At 37.3% G+C, this 14,975-nt stretch overlaps 1 protein-coding gene across 1 annotated transcript; it reads right to left on the reverse strand.

The window, feature by feature from the left end:
- Positions 1–725: 725 nt before the first annotated feature.
- On the reverse strand, positions 726–13,570 carry LOC137295752 (uncharacterized). Its single transcript, XM_067827289.1, has 4 exons — positions 13,264–13,570; positions 7,044–7,243; positions 5,782–5,895; positions 726–4,914 (listed from the first exon to the last, which is right to left on the reverse strand). Exons 1-4 carry the CDS (start codon positions 13,483–13,485, stop codon positions 4,833–4,835), a joined length of 618 nt encoding a protein of 205 aa, XP_067683390.1. The 5' UTR covers positions 13,486–13,570; the 3' UTR covers positions 726–4,832.
- Between the last annotated feature and the right edge of the window lie 1,405 nt (positions 13,571–14,975).

Below are 14,975 nucleotides of genomic sequence, written 5' to 3' on the forward strand. Positions count from 1 at the left end.
ACCAGTGTATGGCATTGTGCACCTATATCTTCTACTGTGGGAGCTGTCAGTTTACACTTGTCAAAGGGGTACACCAGTGTATGGCATTGTGCACCCATATCTTCTACTGTGGGAGCTGTCAGTTTACACTTGTCAAAGGGGTACACCAATGTATAGCCTTGATTACCAGTTGTCAGACTTCTGTGTTGGGTGTTTATGGCTACGGTGGTTAAATTGCTGTGTTTGTAGCAGTTACGTGCCTTATTTTGAGGGTATGGGTTAGAATCCTGGATGGGACTCTCTGTGTTTTACTGAGAAAGTTTAATCTCAATAATAACATGTAGCTGTTTCAGTTTGGAGTATGCTGAAAGTAATCCTTTTGGTGTCCACACTCCCACTTATACAGGTTCACTGGTGATTCAGCCAATAGCAAAACCAGAGGCAGTGGGGTAGTGGTTACAGTGTTTGCTTACCATTCTGAAGACCCAGGTTCTATTCCCAACATGGGTACAATGTGTGAAGCCCATTTCTGGTGTCCCTCAAAGTAATATTGCTGGAATACTGAACATTTGATAGTGTTATCATGATATGGGGCTGCAAAATCTTCTCTCTGAAGACTGGGTTCATATTCCCCACATGGCAAGAAAGTAAGAGGCCCATTTCTGGTGTCCCCCGTCATGATACAACCAGAACACTGGCATTAAACTAAACCCACTCACTCTGAGAAAACAAAAAAATCAGATGTATGTAAACAAAATGGCTTTATTGCCTATTAAGCTATGAGTGACATTACTATAACAGATCAGAAACAATAGGATTTACAGGAGAGTTGACAGCAGAGATAAGATGAAGAAACAGCAATACACTTGTTCCTTTACACATTATTGTCATAATACTGACAGTTGTCTTGAACATGTTATGTATGTTGGAAGTGATTCACATCCTGTTTCTGCAAGCAGAATTAATAGGGCAGAGTGATTTTTATCACTTAAAGTTATAGTGACATATAATTTGTCTATAATTTTTGATAAGATGCTTACATTTTAAAAATGCATTATCAGAATACCCAGGGACTTCCTGGTTCTCAATCAACTATAATAACATAATGTACTGGTCTAAAATGGAAAAAAGATTGAAATTCCAAACATTTGTAAACGACAATATTTGAGATTTCACGCCATGGATATTTGACTCGAGGGTCATTACAATATTCCTTAGATGACATATTAATAATGTGACACTAACATGACAAGAACATTTTTGTCTTGTCAACTAATGTCAGGAGAAGGTGCAGTTTAACAAATTGGATAGAAAACAAAATTTTATAACCAATTATTAAAACTCTTCTCAATAAAAACTAAAACGCCTTCTGTGATGTATAATAAGGTGCTTCATAAAAGTACTTCATAAACACAATGAAAATATAAAGGCTAGTTAATACTGCTGTCATGCAGGCAGGTTTAATACACTTTTGATACAAGCCCCTGTGAAGTATTTATCATTTTTATACATATATATATGTAAGGACCCCAATGTCCATTCAAGAGAGACATTGCTGACTGCCTATCACCAGTACACTCGTAACGTCAATTCTGGTCGATGTACTTGTGATAGGCAGGCAACATGTTAAGTGATGATTATGTAGAACTGTAACAGGTTCCTCTGCTTCAGACTAAAAGCTTACAGAATCCGCTGTGTCAAATACTAATGGTGCTAACTCATCTGTTTCACATAAAACTGAACAACTGTATGACAGTGAAGAGATACGGACAAGACGATGAGAACAGACGAAGAAATGCAAGCTGTACAGATGATGGTGATGGTGAAACTTTACCATCCTCGCCAGTCAAGGGAATAAGGTAGGATCAATTCTTCATCGCTATTACCCATGGAACTGTGCTCCACAAGGCTAGGATACCCTAAAAACATTTCTGGAAGCCATGTATAATATGAAAAGTACCAAGTTGCCTGATGCCTACTGGGTTGTCTATGCATGTATACACACACACACAAACACACAGAGATTTAGCAGCAATATATATATATTGCTGCTAAATCTTAGACATAGAACCAAGTATGTTTGTTCCATGATAAAGCATTTCATGCTCAGTGAAGTGTTATAAACAAATGCTATTGGTGGTCTAGCATAAAGGATGTCCTCTGAGGGTGGCTTCCCAGGGGTAATCCAAGTGTGCAAACACAGGGTGGCCAACTCCAACTTGTGTTTTTACACACAAATTTAACCAATTTTATAGCAGATGCCTGTTGTTCTCATGTTACGTCTATCATCTGACTGGTTGTTAGGAGACCGTGGAGTCTGACAACCATTCAGACGTCACAATTCAACAAGTAGAACACTAAAATGTAGGTAAAAAAAATTAGTATAAAAACTGATTCCTTTTCTGTCAAACGTCAAATTGTTCTTGCAGAGTTCACACACACAAAACTTATGACATGAGTTTGTTGGGTAAAGCCACCTTGAGAGCTGTATGATACTGGACTACAGTCAAACATCCTTATCTTGAACCAGATGACACCAATGACTTTCTCGAAATATTTGGTCGATCGGCTAACACAGTGATTGATCACTTATATATTGACCAAATATTGTGCCGAAATGCAACTGTTTATTGAGAGTTGAGAACAGCTAATTTTCTTGTGACAGTCATCTTGATGACAAGTAAATGCAATAATCCAGATTCATATCTGTTCATTCATTACCAGTTCCAGATACAAATCATTCCAGATAAATCAGGTTTGACTGCTGAAACTTCAGAAATACCTTCCATTTGACACAAAGTATACACAGGGTGTCACCATGGAGGGAACTCATGAATAATTCAAGAAAGACCACTGTTAAGGACAACATGCAGGTATCTACTACCTAACCCCTAGTGATGACCCTTGACTGGTGAGGATGGTCTAAGGTACAGGATGTCCCTGTGGGACTAGCACTAAAGCAGCACATATGAAATATATACATCAATGCTGAATACATCTGTAAGTATACACATGGCAGCAACTTGTGCAATAGATAGGTTACAGATAGATACACTGTGCATACAATGCACTTTCACATTCACAATGAGAACGGTGCCTAACTTTGTACATAAGACAATGTCCAGAATTTAAGGGGTGTGGTGGTCCTTGTTTCCTAAAATATTTGAATATGGAGACTCAATAGTTACCTTTACCACAATGACAATGAAAAGTACCCCTGGACCTTCACTATTTATCATACAAAATTACAACTTTACCCCAAAACGATTCAAATATATAGGGGAATACAGAGGATCTTGCTTGAAGCAATCTGCTAAAGATAAAGTTTTGACTTTCACTCAGTCCTCATACTTAACTTATTATGCAGGTGAGAGTGGAAAAGAGTGACAAATCTTCCCTTTTTAATAGGGGAAAATATTAGAGAGAGATATTGTAAATGTGTAGCTTAAAACAAATTCTGGAAGCACAGTGGCCACATTCTGTGAAATCTACAAGCGAAGATGAACGATGATGATCAATGAAGAAATGTTATCTAAGAATATGGGTAAAATAATATACAAAGCCAGGGTTATTTGAGCTAGCTTCTAACCATAAATATATCATTTCAACACCGAATTGACATTTGACATTTTTCCTCTAATCTACTGAGCAACACGAATGGATCCCTTCTTTCATGTCAGCCTGTTCATCGTAATACTTTTAGTGTTCCAAGAAGCCACTCCTCGAATCTGTGAGCATGTTAGTCCTACATGTAAACTGGAATGAATGTAAGGCAGACTGGGCTTAACCTTCGTGGAATAGATACAATGAGCAATTGTATGCCTTAGGAACCTGACAACTAAGGTTAAGTGAATACACATTTGATGTTGTCAAACCAGAAACAGAAATTAACGTTAATCTGAGCAAATCTGCCAACACTAGTCTGTGCCAAAATCATTGTAGTCGCCTACCCAGATTCTGTCTCTAGACATTGCTTCAGCAAATCTTAGTATAAACGGACTGACTTCTATTAGCAAAGCTTAACTGACTGAAAGACATTTACTAAACCTGGTCTCTAATGGCATAAACTGAAGACGGTTAAGTCAAGTGTCAAAACAACTGATAGAATTTAAAAAAGATTTGACACATTTTCTTTATGTTTACCGTCCTAAGTTGAAAAAAAAATTTGATATCTATCCCTGTAAAAATGAGATACTGACATGTCTACCATTTCGATATTCATCAACATTCTCGCCAGGCATTACTGATATACACTTTTCCATAGATACTTGCTTATATCAGTGATATATGGATATATTTATATGTAATTAGAAAGCTTAATCCATTATTCTACCAATGTTAAAGAACACCTTATTCTTTCATATTAAGTTAATCTTTCATTTGAGTAGTATATGTTCAGATAATGACTACGAAAAGAAAATGCATACCAACACTGTCACTTTCTTCTTATCAGCAATAACAGAAAAAGTTTAAAAAATTATGAAATAAAATATTTCAATCGTCAGAGGCGTTAGCAAATGGTGAAAAATATAATATCACAACGTTAACAAAATGCTTAATAACAGCAAATTTTAAAAACCCTTAGTGAAGATGAAATAAAATCATAGCTAAAGCAGTAAAACTTAAGTATTTCAAATGCCATTTAGAAAGTAAATGAATGTGTGTGAATGAAACAAACAGATCACAGGTACTATAGATACACAACTAGTGTACAATGTGTCAAACTGAAGAGACACAGCGTGACTTGTCTACAGACATGGGTAATATCATGAATACTGATTTTCTATGATGCATCGTCATAGCAAAGGGGTCATGACACATCACAACACTACAACAGCACAAGGTTTAGCACTTTAGTACACGGTAGTCTCGATTCTTCTCCGTGCTTGAGTTCGAACTTTCAGGCTGCCATTTGTGATGGGTGAGGCTGGTCGCCTGGAAAATACAAGTGGTTAAATGAATGACCGATCTACAATGCGAGGTGTAGTATTTCATCCCCATCTTCAGACTCCTAAAAAGAATTGAACAAAACCATCATGGTTGGTTGTTAACACTGCACTCATCAGTATTCCAGCTATATGGCAGCAATCTGTATTTAATCAATTCCAGACCAGACAATCCAGTCAACAGCATGAGAATGGATCTAACATTCAATTGGGATATGATGAAATGAGTCAACCAAGTCAGCGAGCCTGACAACTTGCTCTAAAAAAGCATTATGGGATTCATTTCTAGCTCATTTTAGACCAGCTATGCAAACAAATTAACTTGACTTGTGGATCGAAAAACTACTAAGCCAGACTCTTACTAGTCTCTGGGAATTAACAGTGAGTGAGTTTAGTTGTACATCACACTTGGCAATATTCCAGCTATATGACGGCGGTATGTAAACGATCGAGTTTGGACCAAACAATCCAGTGATCAACAACATGAGCGTCGATCTTCACAAGTGGGAACTCACAACCAAGTCAGTGAGCCTGACCACCTGATCCTGTTAGTTGCCTCTTATGGCAAGCCAGGGTTGCTGAAGGCCTATTCTACCCTGGACCTTCACATGTCCTGGTAATCAACTAGTGACCATGCCTAGCCCAAAGCATAAATTTCCTTCATTTTAAAAATTGTATACAAATGTCACAAGTCCAAAAATCCAAGGGGATTGTGTAACCATGGTAGCTGATTTGGAACAGTGGTAATCCAAACTACGAGGGCACTCACAAATGGGCCATGATATGGTCTGTCTTTACATTTGGTCAATGCAATAATGAAACTTCTTGTGATCTGAGATCCTGAATGGCGTGTTACCTGGTTTTTGCTCGGTCTCGGAGTGTGGTGGGTGTGAGAGCAGCTAGAGCCTGCATGTTGGCTGTCAGCGCCTCCACCTCCCGCCTCAGGCGAGTCGGAGTCTCCACCATCTGTCTGCAACACAACATACGTCTCACTGATTCACAGACATACACATCTCATGAAAACTTACTCTAGGATCCTCAAGTTTTCCCCTGCAATTTGAACCATCTGGGTCCCAATCCACAAAGTGATCGTATCATTATGACCTTTCATAATGGTATAGTTTATCAATGGCTTATGAATGACATGGCACTATACAGGTTTTGTGGATTGGTATCCTGGTGTCTTTCCAATACATGGTTGAATTTGAGCATCTGTGCACCACAAACCAGAAGACACTGATCCATGCCTTTTGCTTTTATTGGCATCATGTGGACTATTCTTAGTTTCTCTTATAAGACCAAACAGAAAGTCACTTGGCTCCAGACTTTGGCCTAGTCGTTAAACTCAAAGACTGCACTTAGTACAAAAATTCTGATCACGACAGAGCTAGTACCAATATTTTACTACATGCTCAGAATATCTTGGGCACAAAGTGACAAATTGAGATTACCGAGAGGAGTTGTCTAGAATGTCTCGTCCAGTTCCACAAAGACCTCTAAAAGTCACCATGGTTGCCAGTGTGTTAATGCGTATGAAAGTATTTTTTTAAAATTGCCATCACTTCAATAATCTAATGACAACTCCATACTTGAAGGGTGTGTGTTTGTTGTACAATGGCAAACTAAGAAATATTCCATTCATGTGAGAGCTAAATATAAATAATTCTTTCTGAGAAATTCAGTGATTCAGTGTTTGCCATAAGAAATTAAGCTTTGCCTTCCTAAAACGCATAGCACCAAGAATATTGTGCTCCAGGCTGAGAGTGGTGAGGTCTCCACGACCAAGGCCTCCCATTAAGCTTTGAATTCTAGATGTCATTTGCTTGCATCATCATTTGCAAGTCAAGTTTGCTGAGAGAAACTTTTTTTATTTTGTTGTTTCCTCGGTTTTATGGTTATTTGATTCCAGAACACAATATGCAGGTAGAGAATTTCATGCGTAAAATGTAGATTTATGTGCATGAAACACCCAGATTTTGGCAATATCGTGAACACCGTAATTGATATTATGAACAACTGCACTCCATTTCTGCCATCAAATGTCCCAAGTTCCTGCCCAGATACCCCCAATCCAGTCTAATCACAAGCACGGCCTGTGATAATTGAAACAAGGCCTACCCTTTGCCCATACGGGGTCCATTTCTGGGTGCCTTCACAAGCTCCTTAGGGGTCTCTATGTAGAAGGGGGAGTAGATCTTGGTGTTTCGGTATGGAGGGGTCTTTCCAACGGTTCTCTTCCCAGCTCGGGTGGGTGTCCGGGGTGACAGACCTTTCTTCTCCTTCAGTCTCATCTTCCTGCGGGTCGACATGCGGAATTTCTGTGAAAGATTTAATGGATCATTACAGTGGGCACCTTTAGAATAAAAAACGTGTAGTTTCTCAAAACACAAAACCATGCAACTACATTTAACTAAATGGAGTAACGGGGAAACAGAAGTCAGAATCTGACCGAGTGAGTGGTGGTGGGGTAGCCTAGTGGTTAAAGTGTTTGCTCGTCAAATAATCAGGTTTGATTCCCAACATAGGTATAATGTGTGAAGTCCATTTCTGGTGTTCCCAGCATGATATTGCTAGAATATTGCTAAACTAAAACTAAAACCCACTAACCGAATCAGAGATAGACATGCTTCATACAGAGCAGTCCTGATCTACAACGCGTTTGAATCATAACAACTTGTCATAACTTTATACTTTATCATATGCTTATGAATGCTGTAGCGCTAAAGATTTGTGAATTGGGCCCCAGGACCAAGATGTACAAGATGTTGGAAAAATTCTTGAATCGGAACTATATTTCATATTTTTGGACATCACACATTTTCGGATTGCTGCTCTTTCTCTATAATGAGGGATGTTGCCTCAGATGGACATTGTTCATTTTATAAATGAGCGTTTTATAAATTCGATGTTTTATAGTTGGAAACATAAAAGGAATGTTTTAAGCATCTGAAAACACACACTGGGACACAATACAAGGATAATTTCCGCTTTTAATGAGCACGTTTGAGTTTGGAAAAAGGCACTTTATTTTACAGCTGATAAAACTTTAATAATAGTTTAACACTACTATAATCATGATAATTCATGGGAATTTACGAAAATAATGATTAAAAAAAAATATGACCATTTTGCCTTAAAGGTGGATTCTGGTGGTACTTGGATGAAAATCCTGAATAAATCCCTGGCATGTTGACTTGATGTGAAATGATTGACACTGATGCATCAAGTGGCCTCTGATCACTGTCAGCATAACCCTCTTCACATATCAGGTTACCCCCCTGAGGATTTATCTAAACCATCTGCATGGCCAACAATAATAGCTCCTAAGCCTGCCACAAGTGTCAGTAAAACTTCACAAATTATGATCAAGAATCTACCAACTCATCTTTATGCTAGTTATAAATGTGATGGCATTTAAGGGGGGCTTGAAGGGGTGACTTGTATTTCACTGATATGACAAGTGAACGCCTAACAAAGAGAATTTCCTGCATAGTTTTACATTACCACATTAAAAGAAACGGTAAAACACCTTTAAACTCAAGTTCCACAAAATTCTAATTTTGAACAGGACTGCTTTACACAAACAGTTTTGAATGCTATTATGAATTTGTAAACGCATTTAGCTGCTTAGAACCCGTTAATTTTGACCCTTGAAACTTTTGATGGATATGACGAGATATGACTCTAATGTATTTAAATATTTACTCACAGGAACATGAGAATCAGTTTTATGTACTGCCAAAGATGAAAAAATATATACGAAAAGTGTACTTTAGTTTTTCAGATCTGACATACAGGTATATATAAACAAGAGACAGGTCTATGCACTATAGACAAATGTTAAAGAATCTTTATTAAGATTTGAGAATTACATTCCCAAGCTGGCCTGACAAGAATGCTCAGTCTGAAACACCTGATAAACCCCTGCCCTTTCTTCACAGGACAACCACATGGCCAGTGCATCAAAAATTTAACACCTTCTGATGCAACCCATCTCAAGCACTCATTACAACTTAAACAGCTCCCAGGGGGGTGTGGAGTTGGTGGAGGGAAAGAGATAGCCCCAGGGCACCAAGACAAGGACTCTGATAAAAGGGCCAGTATGGCCTTCTTAGACAAAGGATGACCTATCCTAGGGCAGTGTGGACAGTGTAATCTCCAGTCACACAGTGGGGTCAACAATCCATCTGGGTGGACCTGTCCACAGACAGGCCAGACAGACAGACCATGTGTTGCTCTGAATAGTGTGTATCTGTTTAGCATGATGTATGGACGAATAGCCAATTTAAGGATTACATCTGTGTTTATACTGGAAGTAGGGGGGGAATGTTAGTAATTAAAGTTAGGCATGAACAATGGTAGAATTGAGACCAACTTCAAAGGCTGGGCAAATATGTTTAATGTAAGTAGACATTGATAAGTGTGTCTGTTTAAGTGGAGCCAATTTGTTGCCAGACTTCTATTGTGCAAAGCGTATTTAATTTTAGACTCAAGCCATGTGCAAATATTGCTGGCTACATGTTGTGCAATTAGATTGTCTTGGATGTAATTACATAACTCTGTGTCATAAATCTGTCAATCATTGTGAAATGGATCACTTTTAAGTACCAGGTATTGAAATTGGTTACTTCATGAAGAGTTGGTTTAAAGAGGTCATGTAGTAAAGGCTTGTTAAAAATTAATATCATTTTTTGTTGACATCATGCACGTCAATAAATATCTCTCTTCGTTTACCGTCACACTGGGAAAATTATCATGGAAAGAGATTTTACTTAAGCCATGGTAGTTATTTCATCTGCCAGTGACACAGAAATACTATGACAGTGGCAAATGATAGAGTCTGAACTAAACAATCAAGTGATTAACATTAAGAACATTGATCGATGAAGTTGTCTTACTGTGACAGGCATTAATAAGTCACTGAGACTGACCACTGGTAGTGATGGGTTCATGAAGATCAATTCTTACGAGGATCTTCCCAGTGGACATTTCAAGTGGTATTTTCAGTCATTGTACATTGTAGGATAAGACCATGAGCTTTTTTTTTAAGCACAATAACACCTATCAATTTAAAAAAGCAGATATCTGTTAAAATAGATCAGGTTTGAGAGAGATAAACACAAAGATGGGAATAAAAACTCTCATGGGAATATAGCTTTTCATAAAAATATAATTGAAAAAGTACTAAAAGCCCTTTCTGCAAAGAAAACACCTTTATAAATCATGCATCAAAATGAGACAGAATACATCTAAGCCAGGATGATAGCCATCATTCTTATATAGTTAATTTGACAGTATTGTGGTTACTGGTCATTGTCCTGATAAATTAGGACTGTCAAAATGCCAGATGACTTTTTTTGCCAAATGTTTAGCATTCATTGCCAAATATTTGTGACATGTATCACATTTTTATCATGGATTCATAGTAGCCTAGACTTGGACAAGTCTCCATTGTAATAATCAGTGGTTTAAATGAAAATTTCTGAAAAATATAAAGAACAGCTTATCTAGACTTGCCTCTTTAAAGGATAAAATTACTGTACATACATGGCTCATTATTCAGTACATCCTAGAAGCAAGGCCAACGGCAGCTCCTATGATTATATTGCTGATTGTTTGTTCTTACTACAAGTTGCAATAACAATCACAACTACATTTGCCATATAGTTGAGCCTGTGCCACATATAATTCTTCTTACCCAAACAAATCAGCAACCAAGCAGTGGCACTTTTATCTCAAGAATGCTTGAAATCACATTTCAAAAGTACGCTTCTCACAGCTGTGACATGCATATTTTTTTCAGGAAACCTTAAAATCACATGGCGATTGTCATTTCACACCTGTTTCCATGTCAATTCTCACCTGGCCATGCTGTTACAAGCCCACCTGACCACATCGTTATCTCTTTGTTCATAGCTGATCTGTGTGCTTGGGCTTATCCTAATTAGCTGGATTAAGTCAGTGTTTACAAATGCATTAAATCTTGGAGGGTGGTTGAAGGGCTCATTTGTGTGTACAAAACAATATTTACATGTTGTTTTCAGGGGAACACACCATCTACGTGAGTCTTCACAATCTTTGGTCTTGTGAATTCCCAGTTCTTGCTTGACCACAATAAATGTACATCATCATCATCATCATCATCATCATCATCATCATCATCTGATCTCACTAAATTAGTGATGAGGTCAGATGAGATAGAATTTTAATGATGCATCCAATATCATTGACCTAACAGTCCAAGATACATTCATACATTGTTTCTATTTGTAATACATCTAAAAGGGACTACTATCACTTTTATGTGATTGGCCAATGGTTACCGCACTAAGGTTTAATGGATATGCCACACTGTATAAAACTCACAAGCCCTTGTTTTACACTCTAATACCATAAGCACCAGGCATGGAAATAACAAGTACCATCTTTTTGCAAAGTTCTTCATTCAAAAACAATAATTTACCTTTCCAGTTATTGAATACACAATGCCACAAAGTGGTCAAATAGAACATGTACTTTCCAGTGAGTACAAATAGTACTTGACCATGAAAAAACATTATTTGATTTATTCCACTGGTTTTGAGAAAATCTACTAGATTCTACACTGGTTCAACATCAAACATTATATCGAACCTTTTTTTCTAAAAGGCAATAAATACAACATGATATTGGTATGACAAATATAAATTCATTTCTTTTCTGATTTTCAATCAATTCCAGCTGATGTATTTGAACAGCAAAAACATATCAAACTAAAGTCACAATTTTCATTGCAGGTAAATAATGTTTTATTCATGAACACTCTGTTACCTCATTTCAGCCTGACCTAGTATGAAAGCAGCTGTTACTAATTCGTAAAACATATCCCCAGGATGGTGACTCATTCAGATTAATGTGAAACTGGGTCACAGGATGCCATTTGCCTAGAGAACAAGTACATTTGGAAATCGTAACACATGTGCAGTCATCCATGAACAATAACTTCTAGCCCAAATACTGAATTCAAATTTTCAAGTGAACCTGTTTGTAAGCTGACAAAGATTTACAATAAAGTGGAAACCACTGTACATAAATATATTATAAATGAAAAATTTTCCATAACTATTCCATGCTGTCAATGAAAAGCACCAAAGTAGTCTGATTTTTTTTATATAGCATCAATACTTATACCATATTCAAAAATATCACAACATGTCCATGAGCTTTTAAATCAGAAAATACAAAGTGCTCAATTTCAGTGTCATAGATTTATTTGCCTTAGAATCTAGCAAGAGACAGTCTTATTTTAATTAGGGTCAATCAATCATGAGCCCTGTGGGATAACCAGAATGTCCTCCTGATACAGAGGATGAAATGCAAGTTATTAAAGCAGTTTGAAAAGTGCGCCCTGGTGACAATAGCCAATTGGAATGTAATGTCAGTACATTGTTACAGCCTTAAACCTATGATGAGTTGGGATGCAAAGCTGAATGGCCCATCCTGTCTCCCAGTATACCTCAATATACCGCTATTGTCTTATTTCAGTGAGTTATTTCCCCAAACTTAACATCAAAATGAGTTTCATGCTAGAAATTCAAAAAGACAGACTTCTAGCCCACAAGTCATTTTCCAGTTTGTAAAAGAGTACTTAAACAATAACACATCTAGTTAGTGTTATAAAGAGGCAGGATGCTAAAGGGTCATGTTACCCTGATTACAGTCACAGTGAGCCAGGAAGACCAGAGTCAAATGGCTCCTGTCATGCCTGTAAGCTTCCCATGTTTTCATAATTAATCATATCAACGGCAGTCTGTAACAATTTATTTGTTTCAAATTCAAATGTGGATGTTATTCATCACACATAACACAAGTGAAGTGATAACTGAAAAACAGGAAGTTAAATCTTCTGTCTATAGGAGAGTATCAGCTGGTTTAAGCTGTTATTTGTTCACTTGGTTTCTAGTTCCAAACCGACCTAATGCTTCAGCCACACCCACAACATCAATATGAACGTAGGAAGGTGAAGTTGTTTCACCACAAACATGAAACTTTCCTTGAAAGTATGGATCATGTTTGAATTTTTTCACTTAGGAGCAGATTTTATTGTACTCAATTACTTATCCCATCACAGTTCTGATCTTCAAAGTAAGGTGCATTGCTAGTGATATATAAAAATAACAATAGTCGAAGAATAGTTAACATTACAAGTCTAAATTCGTAAAAATCCCAAACAACTGAGCCAGCAGAAGGGAATAAATACACTAGAAAATGTAGCAACGGAGATCGCAGTCAGTTAGGGCTGGTTTACACATTTCAGAAATCTGCAGTCAACAGTAATGAAAGAAATATTGCGTCTTACCTGTCTAATGTTCCCAACTGCATCTCTGACTGACTGGGTTACTTTTGATCCCCGTCTTGGGAGTCTCACTTCTCCGCGGTCATCACTGTTGGGCGAGTCACCGTCGGAGTTTCGTCGCTTTGCGTATTTTGGAGTACTGAAATAGTCTGTTTGAGTTCCATCAAGAACACTGTACCGTTTTCCACGAATCGACATTCGCAGTGCTTTCTTAATCGTCGCCATTTCTCTATGATCGCTGAAAACACGTCGTACAAAAATCCCACTACTTTCAAAACAACCGCCAAGACAGTCAGGTCACTTGCACATGTATGGCGATAGGATGTTTGTCACGTGATTCTGTTATTGACGGAAGTACAGTATGCCTACGACTCCTTTTATATGTCCACGGTAGGCAATGCGGCAGTCGTAGACTTGCTGATTGTCCAATCACACCGGATGTAATTAGCATAATGACTGTGTATTTAGAACTGTGTACATAAGTGTCAGGTGTGACGTGCTTACAAATTAATTAACGACCATGTATATATGGCAATCTGTTTAGCTCATTATACTGTTCAATCTGATTTGTGTGGTAAGGCACGTTCAAATTAACTTGTCTAAAATATTTAACCCGGCCTAAGTAGTAATGTATATTTCTTGAAACACCAATTAACGAAAGGTGTTGCATACAATGCGTTTGTGCTAATTTCACAAATATACATTACCATAGAGTAATGTGTCTATGTTAGATACATACAATGTAACAGACTAAAATCTAAAAGACTTGGAGATTGGTAATGTAGATAGGTTATATGTAAACACACATGCACGCACGTGCGCACAAAAAAACTCCAAGCAAACAATACCCACCCTCAACATACAAAAAAACAAACGAACAAACAAACAAAAAAAAAAAACAACAACAAAAAACATCAAGCAAGCATGCAAAAACAAACAAACGAAAAAAGACCACCGACACTTACACATGTTTATAATTTTAACCCCTCCCGTTCAGTCGTCGATGTCACCGTAATTATTTACATTTTTGTACAGTCTTTTTTTCAACAATATTTAGAAGTGATGCACATAAAGCTGACATGCATAAAATACTTGCCTGTGTCTTTATAGTTATGCTAATAGAAGTTTCGGAAAATACTACTTGACGATATGGATCTCGGATACATAACTGTGATGAATAAATGATGATAGATTACACAATAACGAGGATCTGACTACGTCCAGTCTAAGTATGTATATATGGCCGTCTGGCTAAACAGCGTGTGTCATGTGTGTATTTTCTGATGTCATCATCATGCTCTCACCACTAATGGCATAGAAGTACTTGAGATAATTATAATTTGATTGCTAAACCGGCTTTGTTTATTAGCTTGTACCTGCTGTTGCATAATTTAACAAGATGTCAGAAATGTGTATATTTGTTTATAAAAGTGGTTAATAGTCAAACATAATGGCGTAGTTATACCTCAATTCAAGCTACTTATTTAGATTTTTCATGGGTGATGAAGGTGTACATAATATGACATTCTCGCTTTAAAGATTTATGATACCATGAAATTACACGGGTCTTACATAGTTATTTAAATAATTTTGGTGACTATGTTTAAGAGTTAAAATTTCAGAATGTTTCATCAGTGTAAAGGGAATGCTTTCAAAATTCTCAATGTCAATATTCATTTCACTTGATGTCTTATGTTCCACATAATATTAGTTGT

The sequence above is a fragment of the Haliotis asinina genome, chromosome 1 (assembly GCF_037392515.1).
Source record: "Haliotis asinina isolate JCU_RB_2024 chromosome 1, JCU_Hal_asi_v2, whole genome shotgun sequence".
In the NCBI taxonomy this organism is placed as follows: Eukaryota; Metazoa; Mollusca; class Gastropoda; order Lepetellida; family Haliotidae; genus Haliotis; species Haliotis asinina.